We start from the raw sequence: 18,903 nt of genomic DNA on the forward strand, positions 1-18,903 counted from the left end.
ATTTAATTATCTTCTCGGCCTGCTAAATATTTTAATACTTTATACAAAGGTATATTCTTTAATGTTGTTTAGGAGTTGCCGCTTTAACTAAAAGTAAAAATGTATAATATTAATATTTACTAATCCTATAAGTTTTCTTTTAATTTATTATGATTACTTTATTTTATGTGGAACCAAATATAGGATTCGGACCCAAATCTGTATTATCGACATTGGTGTGAGAATGTGAATTTTATTTTGTCAAAGATTTACTGCCGTGTTATTTGTACGAAAATAAAATGAGTTCTACAAGTAGTGATAGAAATATCCTAATGGGCACATCACAAACTCCTAACTCGTAGTCGTAGTGCAGCATATTTGATTTATTTTAGTAAAGTTTATTTTTATTACTATTAAAGTGTTAATTTTGTTTAGATTGTACGTAGATTGTTATATAAACATATTGTGTCGTATAAACATAATGTTTTCGTTTTATTATGTGGATTCGTATCTATTGAAGGACTCGGCTACGCCTCGTCCTCCAAAACCATACTCATCCACGACATGTCTTTTCCCGCCTTCTGCAGTAATATACCTACTATTATTTATGACTAACCGGCGATCCAGGGCGATCCTGATTTTTATTTTACCTAACAATATACTATAGCCTTTTTACCCGATTGCCCGAATGTGGGGTCCCAAGCAACACAGCGTCCCCGTAGAGCGACAAGTCACCAAGTCGCAAAATGACGAAATTGGCTTTTTAATGCCATCGACATCGCATTTTTTTCTGCAAATTTGAGTCTAATCGCTGTGTCAATAGGAGCCATAGAACCAATTTTAAAAAGTTAGTAAAATCATTATTTTGTTGTTTTTGCGCATGAATTAAAGTGAGAAATAACTAAATTACTTAATGAATTTATACCGAAAATATATCTGTCAAAGGGGTTACTTAAGTCATTTTAGTTATTTTTGCCATATCCAGTTATGGTTATGACCGAGCACTATTTTGTTTCCAAGTTCACTAAAACGACTTAGTTACCTAACGATTGCAAAATTTGCTACAAAATATGAAAGCGAAAATTAACTAAGTCGTTTTATTGAGTTTTCGATCATCAAATCATGGTAATATGAGCTTTAAAGATCATGCAAATTGTCATTAAACAATTTTAATTATTTTTACACTGCAAAAACAAACAATAAATTGCTTTTTGTACTCTCGTCAAACATTTTAATGATTATTTGAACAACTTGGATGCGTATTGCTTGAATGTGGGTAATTTACGCGCGTCAGTTAGTGAGTTTATTGCTAAGGAGAAGGGCCCGGCGTCACCTTAGTGACTTTCATTTCATTCCCCATGGTGGCGTCGACCGATGCGCACGCGACTTAATTTCTCCATGTGCCGTGTGGTAATGAAAATAATGGATCGTGGTGCGCGTGCAATAGTACATTATGATACAAGTGTGCTATGTTGGTCATTACACTCGAGTCGGTTTTTAAGCCTGAGCCGAAGGCGAGGCTTAATGGAGACGAAAAGTGTAATGACCAATGCTCACGTGTTTCATACGACGTTTTTCAACACACTTGCGAGGAAAAGTAAATAAAAGTTCACATTTATTTAAAAACTTTAATTATTGAAACAGTTATTAAAAGTACAATTATTGAAATGATATGCTACCGCCTTATGAGGCATTTGTACTGTATGTTTAATTGTATTATTAATTATTTCATTGCTTTGTTCTTGGGTATTTGTAAATGTCGGTGATAATGCAACATTCTGAAAGGAGGTAGAAGAACATTGCGTTTCATCATTAGCAAACGTATGAAATCCCAAATCATCATTGGCATATGAGGTGGAAGGACGCGGTTCAGGGCAGAACTTCTTGGATTGTGGCTCCAAATGGATTGCTTGTGTTATTTTGGCACTTATGTCGGCTTTATTTTGGATGGAGTCCTCAATATATGACTCGGCGACATTATTAGATCGCCATCCCCCATGGCGTTTTAAAGTCAATATATCGGCTCCTGAATTAGCCAGCAATGTAGCTGAAGTCCGCCTAAAACTGTGTCCGGTGTAAGCGTCAGCCTGTGGTAAGCCTAAAAACTTGGCAATTTCTCTAGGCATCGATCCAAATTTGTTCACTCCGATAGGCTGACTCGTGCATTTGCCGTTTTGAAAATTTTGGAAGAACCGGTCAGATTTTCCTTTTGTTGAACGTAAACTTTCATATTTTTTCACTATTTCATAAAATGGTCCGTGAATAGTAAATGACCGAGGAATTTTATTTTTAGTGTTCGGAATTTTGACAAGTAGCATCTCTCCGTGATTCTCTATATCTTTTGTCGTAATGTTGTTTAATTCCTGACGCCTACAGGCACCAGTAATTCCGAATATTAATGCGACCTGAAAATAAATAAAATCATAATTAAGTTATAATAATCGTACTTAGTTCCTATTATATCAACACTCACAATACCGCCTACAAATATTATAATAATGAATACAAAACTAAATAGTGGAACTGACCTTTGTCGCTAGATATTGATTATCCGGTGCTTCTTTAATGAACTTCTCCACTTCATTAGGTGTTAAAACCTTGGATTTTCGACTGTAAAAGCCGTCTGAACGTCTTTTCAAGAATGCAGTTAGATTGGTGTACGCTTTGATGTCAATTGCATTTTTATTCTGCACGGTACTCTTCAACATAGAATATATACACCAAAGCGAACTAGGTTTATACCTCTTCGCCAGTTCACTAAAGTAAGCCATGAACACGTTTTCTGAGAAAGAGCTTGCATTTTTGCTATTTTTCCATTGAATGAAATTTGCGTAGGCTTGCATGTATTTATCTTTTGATTTTGAGGGCAAAAGACTATCACTCGCATTTTGCGCTTCAACTATGATATCTGGCGGCGTACACTCGATAAGTAATTCTTCGTTATCTAAATTCGACATTTTACAAAACAACACTAACGAAATGCAATACTGTGAATAAACTTAACAAACAGAAACCCATTTAAAAGATGGCGGCCGTAATTTTTTTTTTTCGCGCGCTCAGCGCTGCATGCGCGCGCAAGTCTGAGATAAGGGCACCGGCAAAGTAGCTAATCAGCCACATATTTATAAATTTTGAAATTGGGTATTTATAGTTAAAAATACACCGTCAAATTATAAATACCAACAAGCTAACAAGCAGTTTCATGAAATTCTTTAATTATTTATCACATTTTGAATTGAATTTTATATTTACGCAAATAACTACTTAGCTGTTTTCGAAACATTAATACTTCTTGCTAATATTTAAAAAGATATGTAATGAAAAGGCACTAGTGCGATAATGTAATGTAAAAGGCACGGCATGGGTAATATTCTGCATTATCAGTGTAAATACGCTGTAATAAGACCTACTTTACGAGCAGGTGTGTTGAAAAGTTTATTTTAGGTTTGGTGAATAAAAATTACGGAATTGAAAAGGTAAGTGTAAACTGACAAAAAAAATCCTATTATAAATTTAAATGTTCGTAGTTTTTTTCCAATTTGGTATGAGTACTTACGTGGTACGTGACGTTGGAAGAGTAAGGCCTAACTAGACGAAGACTGAAGAAAGATCGGGTCAGGAGTACTCTAAATCGACGTGCATGCATGAGAAGATTGATGAATGTAGAGGAAACGAGTTGTATGCCAGGATCGTAGCAGGTGGAAGAACGTAGTCTCTGCCTAACCCGTTGAGAAAGAGGCGTGGTTTAATGTATCTACTAACGTGATAAAAAACCTTGCGAATACGACTCACAAACATTTTTTTTTGGCAGGAAAATCCTGACTGACGCTGAGAATCCGAAAAGTTATGAAACGGCTAACCTTATTTTTAAAAAACATGAAAAAGAAGCTGAGAAGGTAAGACATTAATAAGGGTTCACTAATTTTAACTGTTTATACAGACAGAGTAAAATAATATTAAATACTCAACTGAATTTTGTAGGTACCTATTGTGATGACTACTTCGTGAACCGAAGACTCAAAGCAAAGAAAGTAAACGATTATTTAAGCTTAATGTGGCGTTTAATATAAGGTGTTTTAAAATTTGCTTACATACCCATCTAATATTTTTACTAACCCTTCACTAATGCTTCATGTGGGTAACTTGGTTTCATAGCTTTATTGTTTTAATGCTTTGTTTGAGCACGGTGTGTTGTTTGTTATTTTACTGTATTGTTTCTAAATTTTTCTTAGCTTTTTGAAGGAAGGAACTGACAGCGATATTACACGAATACTTATAGTACCGCTCATTCTAGAATTTCTTTCAATGCCATGACGATTGGTTGTTTAACTTACACGCGGTACCTATGCAACATTAATGGCATGCATTTTATTTATTATTTACAGATTGGTCTACCTAAACTAGTCAGAAGCACGAGCAAAGACCAAGAAGGGAAACCAAAATTAAGTGGCTGAAAATAAAATGTCTTCGGTTTGAGAAGATGTTGTTAAGTTCTGCTATACACACGACGGCCCTTACTTACGCCCAATTCGACTTATTCCAGGAAAAAAGGCGATTCCGCGACCTAGGAAGAGGCTAAAGGTACAAGAGGCACTAGAACCGATGAATGCGAAATCAGCGGCCAAAGACAAACCTGGTTAGATCAGTTCAAAGCATTTCCTATCCCTAAGGCGTATCAAGATTCCTCAAGATCTCCACTATTGGTACGAGTCTCTACCTACTCAAAAAGATATCATAGACACGCTGCCTGAGCCTGATATCACAGAAGAAGATCCAGAAGTACTATAAAATATTGTTTTCGTCTTATTTTTCCCTTTTTAGGGTTCCGAACCCAAAGGGTGCCAACGGAACTCTATTACTGAGACTCCGCTGTCTGTCTGTCTGTCCGTCCGTCCGTCTGTCACAGAGCTCTATCTCTTGAGCCGTAATAGCTAGGCACTTGAAATTTTGGGCTCATTTGATTCGTCTTGACGACTACCTACTTTTGGTAACCAGGGGCAAAAAGTACCGCCAGCAAAAAGCTTGTATTAGAATTTTTAACACAAAGTTATTACTGAACTATTTGTTTTTAAGGCATTGTACGGAGGTTGACCGATTTTTCTTGTTTTAAATGGTCCTACATAACCTTTAAAAAAAATTAACCAGCAATAAACTTTATTTTTTTAATTACTTACTGAGTTTTATTGATTTTCTTTACATTATCAAAGTTTCAGATGTGTATAGTTATTATAATAAAATCAATTTGGTATTAAACATTTCAGGAACAGTTTAACTAATTATAGTTATTTTCTTACTTTATACTTTAAAAGTGAGCGACAATTCACTAACTCTAGTCGAAAAATCACTAACTCACATCTAGGTTCATAATTTAAGAGATAAAAGTAATTATCGCTAATAACCAGGAAAATAGAACTTTTTGATTCGATTTGGCAGTTGGAGCTTATGCCGTAGCGTTATGTCTTTGTGACAAGACCATAATTATGATAAATATCTCACGCCAAAAAACGTTAGATTTTTTTTTTATTTTTACAACTTTAAACTGCCGTATCTCAAAACAGAAAAATACGACTTAGTGACTTTTCGCTCTACGGGGACGACAGATTGGCTGAATAATCTCTGTACAAGTGCATTTCTGGAAACTTCAAGCGATATAATTTGTCTGGTTAATTTCTGAATAACTGGTGATACTTACAAACGCTAAATTCAAGCAATTTGACCACAAAATAAAATGCTTTAATCTGTATAGTAGCAACATAATAGCCACATAGGTAGTAGCTGAATAAATGTACAAGAAGCTTAATATCGTCTGTATGAATGCTGATCTACTCTTTTAAACAGCTATTAAATCTCTTTTACCCAGTTGAAAGTGTTCAAGTTCAGTTATTCATTAATTGACAACAAATCAAATGTGCTAAGGTAGTAAAAATAAAAATACCGTTTGTAGATTTTACACTGCTGATTACATAAAAAATATTTTTGTTTTTTTTATGCAGTAGTTTTTTTGAAAAAAAGTAAAAAAGTTGGATTGTGAATGTTAGGAACTACTAACTTAGTCCATTTATTACCATAGGGATTGAAAGAATAAACAACTGCCATGTCAATTTTTATCTGTCTGACGGATTACTGGATTCTAACGATACACTTTCGATTCTCGTAACACTATTGTTTTGATATACGCTTTAATAACAGTTATTAAAATGAAAGTGACTGACGGATTTGCAAAAGCGGGTAGCCGCAATCTGCCCAAATCTTCATCTATATAGATTGCACTTTTCGGAACCTTTATATATTACGTTTTATTTGGGCAGATTTCGGCTATCCGCTTTTACAAATACGTCAGTCACTTCCGTCAGTCTTGGGCTAGAATAGAATGGTGTTGGATCCTCAATAATATTTAAAATATAAATATGGAAAAAGTGCTTATCTTTTTCCATTAACGCCGTATTTTTACAACTTGGGACGAAACAAGTTGTAAAAGGATATTAGTGATACTTCCTTCCGTTCGTCATTATGTAGAAATTAGAAAGAAACTCAAAGCATATGCAAAGCAGCAAACGCAAAATAACAAATTCGTGAACGAATGCCAACATATGGTTGACAAGTGACATGACATGACAGTTCTGTTAAAAGTTACTTCTTTAATGTTATATAATGCATAGATTACGACATCAGTATTCCTATCTGTTTATTTATTCTTTTCTTTAATAATTTTTAAACGACGAATTTAAGTGTAGTTCTAGTGTATTTAATAACTGAGCGACAGAACTTTGCTTGTGATTCTTGTTTTTGTGTAAGAGGTTCTCAAGTCGACGTATACGTACGTATGTATATATATATTTCAAATTCCAATTATCATAAGAAGGATTATGATAATTGGAATAAATTTGCCAGCTTACGAACTTAGGGGAGTCCGGGAGACATGCCCAGGTAGGAGACTTGAACCATTTCGAATATCTAATTCAAAGTTCGCGCCACTGATAGCTCGTGTTATATACTCTTACACAAGACTCAACTAGTAGCGCCGCCATATTAGCCGCCATTAGTGCGGTTCGGCAGTAAACGGAGTATGCATGTTTCTGTTACCAAAAAGTTATTTTTGTAATTTTACGCTATTCAGATGCTTTACTGGGTGAGTACTGTTATTTTATCTTATATTGACTACTTATTATATTTTTATCAACAATGAGCGTTTTAAACATTCGATGTTAGAATTTAGAGAAATAATCACTTAACTGAACTAAAGGTGGGTGCGGGAGACTTGATCAATGTAGTAGCAGGGAGATATGACCACATGGTTTAATCCTCCGCATAGAATTTAAATACGGATTGGCTTTCAATTTATGTCCTTTTTTGTTTTAGAAACTCACGCCATATAATGCCAGTACAAGGCAAAAGGGGTTCCACCCGGAAAAATATTACCAAACAGGAATTGGAGAACGCTGTTGAAAAAATAAAGAATAGTGCAACTATTCGAAAAACAGTAAAAAAGTTAAGAGGAAGGGTTTACCAGATGTTGACAGTGAGTAGCGAAGACTAAAGAAGACAAGAACAATAAATCTCTTATAAGAGTTTTTTTTATAGGTTCAGTATCTGGGTGACCGAGCTCCGCTCGAGCTAAAACTCGGTACCAAGCGTTTTCCCAGAAATAAGACCAAGCTAGATCGATTTTTTATCTCCGAAAACCCAATCGAAATTGCTGGAGCCGTTTCCGAGATTCTGATTATATATATATACAAGAATTGCTCGTATAAAGGCATTAGATTAAGTTAATTTATGTTTAACATCGTGGTACTAGATAATAATCAAAAATGTAATCTAATTGAATCATACCTTTAATACATTAGAGTTCTTTTTTTAAATAAATATTTTCAATTAAAGAATAATGTTTTTCACTGTTTTCTCTAATAAATAAATATATGGTCAAATCTCCCGCACCCCCTGATTAACTCTCCCATGGGCTGGGGAGTCTTGAGCCATATTCCAAATTTTATAAAAAATAATGCCATAATTGCAATTATTTTTTTATAAGCATTTCAATAACACCTAACGATACCTATTCGGGCATGACGTCTACACGCCAAAATTCGGGTTACTGCCACCTACGGTTACAAATTTAGCGGCATAAGAGTAAAATGAGGTTCAAGTCTCCCGGACTTCCCCTAAAATTAAGAAAAACCGAAAACGCGGGTAGTCTAATTTTTAACCAGAACGCAAAGAAACAAAAATGAAAATGTTGTCAATTTAATTGATGATTATGATTTAATTTAATGTAATGAAATGTTAATGATAATGATTATGATATGTATTGTTTGTGATTTTTAATTTTTAACTGTAAATTGTATGGGTTTAAAAAAACTGCCTCAATAAAGAAATTTATTATTTATTCAGCATTTAGATTATTTTTGTATTTTTAACCGACTTCAAAAAAGGAGGAGGTTATCAATTCGGTTGTATTTTTTTGTTTGTTTCCTCAGAACTCCGTCATTTATGAACGGATTTGAAATTTTTTTTTGGGTTCGTCTAGGAATGTCTTCAATTAGGTCCCATAAGCATCAAATCAGGATCTGATGATTGGATCTTAAGGAAATCGAAGGAATTCTTCAAATGTTGTAGGGATACCTATAGTAAATTTGATATAGGTATTTAGTAGTAACTCGTTCCTTTGCTCTTGAAAATCATCATTTGGTGAAGTGGAACTGATGATGAAGACCACAGTTGACCACCGGAGTTACTACTCAATTACAAGTATTTCCCGGGTTGAATTTTAATTACTTTGACACAGTTGCTAAGCAACTTACGAGTATGCTCCTCGTAATGCATATGGTAAAACGGGTGGTGAAGCAGCAGGACTCCTCAATAATGAACGTAAAGCAGTTGATATTAATAAGGAAACATATTCTATTGTATCTTAGATATCTACACTAAAAAGCGTGAAAAAAAAATGAAAATAATTTTCTACCAGTCTGAAGTCGGTCGGTGCTTTAGCACTAGCCAGCAGGAGTGATTGAAGCCCAATATAAATTGCGTAGGTGAGGTAAGTAGATGACTATAGGTCCACTCCTGCTGGCTCGTGCTGAGGCACCGACCGACCTCAGACTGGTAGAAAATTATTTTCATGGTTTTTTTAGTCGGTTCAATTTTTTGTTAAACAATTTTTTTTGGAGACAATATGGAAATAAATAATAAAAAAATATGCTGTAGCAAACAACACAGCGTCGCCACGCGTCGCCATCATGTCACCATACTTACTATGCAAAGTCGGATTTAAATTTTGTTAATTACTATTTTAAGGTTGGTTTTTTGGAATCTTTTTGTATTTTTTATTTCAATTCCAAATTTTTACTTTTGCGGTCATCCCGTAAAACCTAAATTGAAAATACAAACTGAAATATAGGTGCACAGAAAAAACAAAAAATAAGACCACCACTGGGAATCGAACCCATGTCCTCGGTAATCCGTACCGCGTGCTATACCGCTACACCACTGATGGTCAACGGTACCGACACGAATTTCCCTATGCACCTCATATCACAGCTTGTGTTTCTTACTTAGTCACTTAAGCAGCGACGCTAGTGACCGTATGCTAGTGCACTGATGGTCAACGGTACCGACACGAATTTCCCTATGCACCTCATATCTCAGCTTGTGTTTCTTACTTAGTCACTTAAGCAGCGACGCTAGTGACCGTATGCTAGTGTCGCTGCTTAAGTGACTAAGTAAGAAACACAAGCTGAGATATGAGGTGCATAGGGAAATTCGTGTCGGTACCGTTGACCATCAGTGGTGTAGCGGTACAGCACGCGGTACGGATTACCGAGGACCTGGGTTCGATTCCCAGTGATGGTCTTATTTTTCTGTTTTTTCTGTGCATCTATATTTCAGTTTGTATTTTCAATTACTATTTTGTTTTAAGTACACGTTTCATAATTATTGGAAGTGAATTACTATTTAACTTTACTGCATATAATTACATATATATCTTTACCGTAAAATTCTTACGCACCACATGATTAAGCTACTATTCGGTAAGTAAACAAAGGTTTTAAAAGGGTATGATTTTATTGATCACCTAATAAATGCGTTTTCGGCGACGTAATAAATAATATTTGTTATTAAAATAGTAGATCTGTCACCTAAATTGAATCACCAAATAATATTCAAACGGTTACTTATGTATTATTTTAAAATTACTCTGAAATAATATTGATCATCAAATATTATATCGGGTTTCATCCAAAATAATAGATGTCACTAACACTGAATCACAAAACAATATAGAAATGACATCCTAAAAATTAATTATAGTCACTGGAAAATAATATTGATCATCAAATAATTGTACTGAAATTTGACAATGAATGAAATAATAATAATAACATCTTCTCACAAATTACACCAATCGACCCAGCCCAAACTAAGCAAAGTTTGTTCTATGGGTGCTAAACAACAGAAAGACTGCATGTATACTTAAAAACATATTTACAAACATCCAAGACTCAAGACCTACTACAAACATTTATATTCATCATACTATTAGCAAAAAAAAAAAACCATTCTGGCACTTCGCCGGCCGCAGCCGCGGCACGCTGTCGCAGTTCTACCTAACTCTTTTCCTCGCTTCGCTCGTCGTCGTACCTAACCAGACCTGCCTTGGTAGAATAGGTAGAAGCATCGAATTAAAGAACTGATCTATTTATTAGGTGACAGATCTATTATTTTGGTGATCGAATTTTGATGATCAAGCTATAATTAAGGATACAGGTTTTCATTAATCTGATGACTCATACTTAGAGACAGATTTGATTAATTTGATGACCAATACATTTCTTAGGAATATATATTATAGTGACAGAAAATATAGTTCCCGTTTTAAAATAGCCTGGCTAGGATAAGCGATTTTTTTCAACGATTTTGAGAATTTCATTGTGCAAAAATAATGTTAAAAACCGTTTCTAAAAGTATTTCTATTAATCAAACGCAGTGTTTGATTCGATATGTATAGTTTATAATTTTAGGTTATGTATGGCTACACAGTTATGCTGAATATAAGCTGCTCATACAGCGGTTCCCTTGCTCATTTTTGTATAGTACCTAGAGCATTTATGTGACTACTAGCTATTGCCCGCGGCTTCGCTCGCGTTAAATTTGGAGTAACATACATTTACTTTCTGCGATCCTTTTTTAGTGTTTTGATTAATTTTTCGGAGGATTATATGAAAATACAAATACAGACATGATTTTCTTTTAGACAGATGGTGCAAATTTTGTAATACAAATAAAATAAATAAATAAATACAAAAATCGACCTACATTCAAGGGCATGAATATATATACGTTCCCAAGGCGTCAAAAATACCTGTACAGTTGATTAGCCAGAAATATTTGTACGGTAATCCGGCCAAAAATATGTGATCATTTAGTTAGTCAAAAAGATCTAAACATTTACATGGCCATAAATAAATGTACAATGTCAGTCAAATATATGTAGGCAAATAGGAGGCCGTAAATATCACGCAACACTCACATTATATAAGAACAAAACCCAAGCCAAAAATATCTATACAGTCAAGGGCAATAATATCTACACAGTCAAAAATATCTATACAACAAACAAACAAGATTTCTAATTTTGGATTATGACAATCACCGAAAAGAGCACCGTTCTGTCATGATCCTGTCCTTTGTCCTTTTCATTTTGATCGTGACGTTATTGACGTGTCATTTGTGTTTCCTTTCACCCTATTATTTTATATTCTGCTTTACAGCTATATGCCATACAAGATAGGCAAGAAAATAGGGCAAAAATATCTATACACTTTAGTACCTTGTAACTTTAACCACTGTCACAACAGTTCATATATGGCAGTTCAAATGTGACGAAAATAGACAAGGTACTAAAGGTTACACATATTTTTGCATAATTTTTGCACATACATTTAAAGTAGGTGTCGACCTAAGTACCTAATTTAGGTCACTTTTAGAAGCCTTTTTTAAAAATTAATTTATATTTGTAATGAATCGTTGACGTATAGCCGGGCATGTGCACACCGGAGTTTATTTTTGATTCCTCTATTTATGAAAAAATAAAACAAATTACTAAAACCTACATTTTTTTATTTGAAAAACTTAGGTAAATTACTTTCATCATAAAAAAAGGCTACACATTTTTTTATACTTAAATTACCTACGTTCATCATAAAAAATCCACATTTTCTTCATATTAACAACCTAATATTTTGTATACCCTCCATCTGCATCTTTCACCGCTTGCAAACGGTCTTTCAGGTCGTCCTTTGGATGCATGATCTCTTACATTTCCTTCTTCTCTATACTTTTTCCCATAAATATACAGTACTCCTCTAAAACAAATAAAAGTAACAATAAGTCAATGAATACCAGTTTGCTACAAAAGGGGTATTAAAAAAACATTCGGATCACTCAAATGTATGATTCGGCGCACTCACCATTACACCTAATTCCTCAGCAATTTGTGATATGGAAATTCTGTCTTCCCACATCATTACGATGCGGTGTTTTATATGGTCTGAAACCCTGTACATTATTTTTGAATATTTTCGATAATATCAATGTGTAGAATGGCAATGTCCAGAATAGCATTAAATTACATTATTACACATAACATAAATCAAATTGACGCATATCAATGGCAAACTTGACATTCGAATACATTATTTTATCATTAAGTAGGTACGAGTACTAAAGTGGCCAGTATTTATAAACTTTTTTAAAATACTTTTAATGTGAATGATACTTCGAATTATGTGTACATATTAATGCCCTTAGATGAATGATTGGTCTCGCGCGCTCGCTCGACTAGATACCGCGCTAACTAAAAACAAAAGGTTCGTGAATGCGGCAACTCAATAGTGTAGTGTGCGTAAGAACGGTGTAAGACAATTTGCAAGGATGCTAGTGTGCGTGACAAATTGTGTTGCCAGCTGCTCCACTGTTACCCGAATTATTGGAAAATAATTATTCTGTGGTCTATTAAGTTACTGGTTACAAATGTATCTTGGGAAATACTTAGAAATTAAGAAGTAATTAAGAGTATGTATTAATATGTTTGTGTATAGGTTAGGCGTAGGTTTCTTCTTTAAAAAAATGGTAGGTATGATGTAGGTATATCAGTGATCAGGCCTCACTTTTAATTAAAATATATATATATTTAAGGACATTCAATATTTACAAATTATTACTGAAAATTCATGGACTGAGTCACCAACTAAGAAGTTTGCGTACTTAACACTTTGCGCCTATAGTTAAACCTAATATAATGTACAGGTTAATTAAGACTAAAATACAAATAATTGTTTACAAATATACATACATAGGTACATGCATACATACATACTTACATACGCTTGAAAAACATAACCCTCCTTCGGCAGTCGGGTAAAAAGTTAACATTTCAGGAAAATAGCTAGAAATACGAAAAAAATTTTTTTCGTTCCCGTAATACCTAAGTAAATCAGCTGATCGGGCTTTTGACTGGGAAGACGAAAAACATTTTTAATTTTAAGACACATTCACCCCTTAATTAAATAGTGTCGGGTAACAATTTATACACCTCCAGTGTATAATATCACAAAGATAAACATTAAATAATATAGAACTAGGTTATGTATATAATAATTACGTTAGATACTTAAATAAAATAAGTTATTAAAATTTATAATCATTTAATGATGATAACAATAAAATTCAATTTATTAAAATCTCAACCACCAAACATTTTTTCGTTTCCCGTAATACCTAAGTAAATCAGCTGATCGGGCTTTGACTGGGAAGACGAAAAACATTTTTAATTTTAAGACACATTCACCCTTAATTAAATAGTGTCGGGTAACAATTTATACACTCCAGTGTATAATATCACAAAGATAAACATTAAATAATATAGAACTAGGTTATGTATATATGATAATTACGTTAGATACTTAAATAAAATAAGTTATTAAAATTTATAATCATTTAATGATGATAACAATAAAATTCAATTTATTAAAATCTCAACCACGGGGAATTTGATTCTTGTGTACGCGGCAACACAGAATGGCGTTTAGGGTTCATGTTATTTTATTTTGTAATTTCGAAATTATACGATATTCACTGATGGTATGTGATCCAGTGTCTTCTTATTTCTTGTAGTATTACTTTTAAACAGTTTCACTGCGAAAATTGGCATTTTACTTCGGTTTATGACCAAAATTTAACAAAAATTCGGGACATGCACATTACGCACAGTTTGCAACGCGACTGACTCGCCTCGGGCTCAGGTACGCCGATTTCGGCGTACTATTTGTTGCCGCATTTGACAAGTACACCGGCGGTATCTAGTCGAGCGAGCGCGCGAGACCAATCATTCATCTAAGCCCTAAAGGTTTGAATTTTCCCTTTTTCATACAAATTAAATACTGCTCCTGCCTCTCGTACATGCCGGCTTCCGAAAAGGCTATAGTACCGTAGACCACATACATGCGTTACGACAGGTTATATAGAAGACCGAAAAGTATAATCTCCCGGGCGATTCCAAAAAAAAGTGGCACCTTAACCTGTCATTTAGTTTTTGAATAAAAACTATGCTCAACATGTCGTTTTCAGAAAAATAAAAATGTTCACAGGCAAAAACTAATCTAATACACAAAGGCCAGGCAAATTTCAATTTATAGTTTAATAAAAAAAAATAGATAGTAACAGTTTTTACTGTCTTGTCCAAACGCGACACTCTTCGAGTTTTAGTTCTTTAGTTTAGTCGTATACGATTTTGTTTAAAAAATATAGCGCTATATGACAACAGGAATATATCTGTATTAAAAATATATTGCACGGATTTAATATATCATTTTTAAACAACAATATCCACGCCCTAAATTTGTCCAGCGATATTTTCACTGTGACCTGTGTGTTCACAGTACAGCGTCTCACTCACACCGAGATATCATTTGTAGACCATAAATCGCGGCAAAACATTCCGTCAGTATCCATCTAATAGCCAAACAGAGCGTTTGCGGCCGTACGAATGTAGTTTTGTGGCGACAAGTGATCGAAGGCGGAAATCCGGAGTTTGTAACATGTATGTTAACTTTAACTTGTCTTGATTATTTGACGATATTGGTATGAAACGTTTTTTACTTATCTAATTAAAAGGCATTCATATTATTAATGGTTTATTAAGTAATTGTCTACTATAACTACTTTTCACTGTAACCTGTGTCAATTTAACTTGTAATCAATATACAGGTTAAAGTGACTCTTTACTTAATAAATGTTTTGAGTGGCATTTACGAATTCGCTATTCGGGTATCTTAGTACCTAAAGTTGTTGATATGCTGACTTATTCACTTGGCAATTTTTAACGGCCGCAATATGTTCCTTATCCCTCTCATTATTTCCTTTTCGTCTGTCCGATACCTATAGGAACTACCGCAACTACAATCAGTCTTATAACACCTGGTGTGTTTGGAAGGGATCGACATTCTTGGGTGTCCTAATATGCCTCGCGTCTTTGACAAAGGTGTGTACACTACCTTGATGGAATACTTGCCTACAACGGCTTCACTTGTCCGTGACTCCTTGCATATAAGACATTATACGCAGGTTACCTAGCTACATAAGGATGTTTAGTTCTACGTTTCCTTCTTGGCTGCCATTTATTCACCATATCCGTTTAGTATACTTTAGTACCTCCTGAACATGTCTCAACTCGTCCTCAACAAATTCAGAGTCACAGAAATCAAATGCCCTATTTTGCAATGAACTCGTAACGGCTGAGATGTCTCGGACGGTGGTGAAGACGATGTTCAGATACCTATCTGTGTGCGTCGGCTTCCTATCGACGGTATATGTCAAACAACCATCCGCTCTTGCTTTTTCCTTAAGTACATCAAGGAAGCTAATGTATGCCCCTCTTCCAACTCATAAGTAAAGTACCTAATCTTTGTATGAATGGAATTGAGATATGCCAGAAACTGTTCCACTTCAGGTTTACCACATTTCATAACGCACAAAACATCATCGACATACCGCTTCCACAATCTTACATTCCACGCATGTAGATCTATTCAAGTCTCAAAATGTGCCATCCAGATATTGGCTATCACCGATGCCACGCGACTATCCATAAAAACGCCATCAATCTGCAGATAGTGATGTCCTCAATCTGTAGCTAGGACTCTAACATAATATCATTTTACATAACTTCCCCGATTCATCTCATAGCATTCATTGAGGGGAACATTGGTGAAAAGCGACGCCACATCAAAACTCAACATAACGTCTTCCGGTTCCAACTGAATGCTGCTGAGAATTTCAAAAAATGGAGAACCTTTAACGTAAGATGACGTTTTCCCCCACAAGCGGCCACAATATCGATGCTATGTGTTCGCAAGGTCGTAAGTAGGAGAAGCAATTTGACTTACGATAGGTTTTTTAGGCATTTCTTTTTGTCTTGTGCACTTTCGGCAACCCATATAACTTCGGCAGCTGCACGATCTTCGGCTTGTAAAGGCGCTCAAAACCATCACCGTCGAACAGATCTTTGTAGTCTGACAACAGTCCTTATACTGCGCGTAATTCTGCCGTAGGTTGTACGACACTGGCTTATAGACCTGATCGTCATCCAACAAAATTCCTTATTTACTCTCGTAATCATTAGAGTCCATCACCACAGTGGTATTACCCTTGTCCGCTTTAAGTACAAAAACCTCTTGTTCTTCCTAATATTCCTTAAGGCCAAACGCTCTTTCGCAGTGACATTCAGTGACGTTCTCGCCAACAAACTGTAATATCAGTTAGGCGAGTGAATATGTACAGTTAGTAAGTGTATGTAATACCTATGAGAAATAAATTAAAAATGTTTTTCAGTAAAACTGGTCCTTCTTAAAATAACCGCAACATCTTGCCTTAGGACATCGCGTCACTCAAGTCACTTTATTGCGCATTATCGCTTCTTCCACGCTACTGATAACGGTTCCATAAGGAATTCGTTTCGGTGTCAAAGCATAATTCAACCCCTTCGCCTCTTGATATCTACTCTTTTGTACATAATCTGTAAAATTTAACTTTACTTGTAATGTTTTCTCTACTAACCTGCGCAATGCAACTTTAACCTATATCTCCAAAACTTCAACACGCTATAATTTTATATTGTTGTATGAATTTTGCGGTGCCTTTACAAATATGCCCCAATTGTATTATTTAAAAAATATTTTTCATACTTAGTTGGTAAAACTGGCATATTTTTTTTTACAAAAAACTAACCTGCCGGTGCCACTTTTTTGGATAACCCCCCCCCCTTTGCCTTTCATTAGTCGAACGAGAAAGCCTTCGATTCGATCGAGACTTGGACTGTGCTGCAGGCACTCAGCAGGGTGCCAAGTTGACTACCGGTATATCGAAGTGTTGAAGTGTCTGTACGAAAACGCCCTATGTCCGTCTGACTACAGGAGCACGAAGCCTATTCCTCTGCAGCGGGGAGTCAGATAAGGAGATGCGATCTCTCCGAACTGTTCACCGCTGTATTGGAGGAGTGCTTTTAGGTTTTGGACTGGAAAGGACGAGGCATCAACATTAATGGCGAGTACTTCACTCACCATCGATTCGCCGACGATATTGTAGTCATGGCTGAGACCATGGAGGACCTCAGTGCTATGCTTGCTGACCTGAGCAGAGTTTTCGACCGAGTTGGCCTGAGAATGAACATGGACAAGACGAAAGTCATGTCTAATGTCCATGTTGTGCCAACTCCCGTAATAGTCGGAGGCTCTGCGCTCGAAGTTGTTGACGACTATGTTTACCTAGGACAAACGGTCCGGTTAGGTAGGTCCAACTTCGAGGAAGAGATCACTCGTCGAATCCGACTCGGCTGGCAGCATTCGATAAGCTTCGCAGTGTCTTTTCATCCAATTTACCGCATTGTTTGAAGTCAAAAGTCTTTGACCAGTGTGTGTTGCCAGTAACGACACACGGATCTGAGACGTGGGTGTGCTAACGATGGCCTCATGAGGAAGCTCAAAGTCACTCAAAGGCTATGGAAAGGGCTAAATATGCTGGATTTCTCTGCGGGATAGAATCAGAAATGATGATATCCGCAGTAGAACTAAGGTTACCGACATAGCCCCAAGAATTGCAAATTGAAGTGCAGTGGGCGGGGCACATTGCTCGCAGAGCTGATGGCCGATGGGTCAAAGAGTTCTCGGATGGCGTCCGCGGACCGGGAGACGAGCTGTTGGTAGGCCTCCAACAAGATAGAGCGACGACCTGGTTAAGATCGCGGGATCGCGGTGGATGCGAAAGCACAAGACCGGTCTGAGTGGAGAGCCTTGGGGAGGCCTATGTCCCAGCAGTGGACGTCTTTCGGCTGACATATGATGATGATGATGATCAATGTACGCTATCATAGAACACAGCTCACGTCGCTGTCACGTTACAAACATCAAAGATTTTGCTTTACATTGTTTCTTCGAATAAACTTGAAAAAAAGTACAAAAAGATTCCCAAAAACCAATCTTAATTTGATTGCTTAGTAACGATATCTCTTGTCCGGGTGAGCGGTTAGTTCCAATGGAGTGCCGTAAAAGTTTCTCGATGAGGGCTATGCATAGATGTCGCTAGCGTCGCTGCTTAAGTGACTAAGTAAGAAAGACAAGCTGAGATATGAGGTGCATAGGGAAATTCGTGTCGGTACCGTTGACCATCAGTGGTGTGCGGTATAGACACGGTACGGATTACGAGGACCTGGGTTCGATTCCCAATGATGGTCTTATTTTTCTGTTTTGTCTGTGTATCTATATTTCAGTTTGTATTTTCAATTTTGAAATAAGTGTAATAAAATAAAACTAATTTTTTAAAGTCGCTTAACTAATGTTGTTCAGTTTGACGAGTAGGTATAATCTATGTTTTAAT

The 18,903-nt window shown here is 35.8% G+C and overlaps 1 protein-coding gene across 1 annotated transcript; it reads right to left on the minus strand.

Moving 5' to 3' along the window:
* Positions 1-1,503: 1,503 nt before the first annotated feature.
* LOC141426158 (uncharacterized) lies at positions 1,504-3,414 on the minus strand. Its single transcript, XM_074085018.1, has 2 exons — positions 2,508-3,414; positions 1,504-2,384 (listed from the first exon to the last, which is right to left on the minus strand). The coding sequence occupies exons 1-2, from the start codon at positions 2,934-2,936 to the stop codon at positions 1,608-1,610; spliced, it is 1,206 nt and encodes a 401-aa protein (XP_073941119.1). The 5' UTR covers positions 2,937-3,414; the 3' UTR covers positions 1,504-1,607.
* Positions 3,415-18,903: the final 15,489 nt, after the last annotated feature.

Source organism: Choristoneura fumiferana, chromosome 3, assembly GCF_025370935.1.
Source record: "Choristoneura fumiferana chromosome 3, NRCan_CFum_1, whole genome shotgun sequence".
Taxonomy (NCBI): Eukaryota; Metazoa; Arthropoda; class Insecta; order Lepidoptera; family Tortricidae; genus Choristoneura; species Choristoneura fumiferana.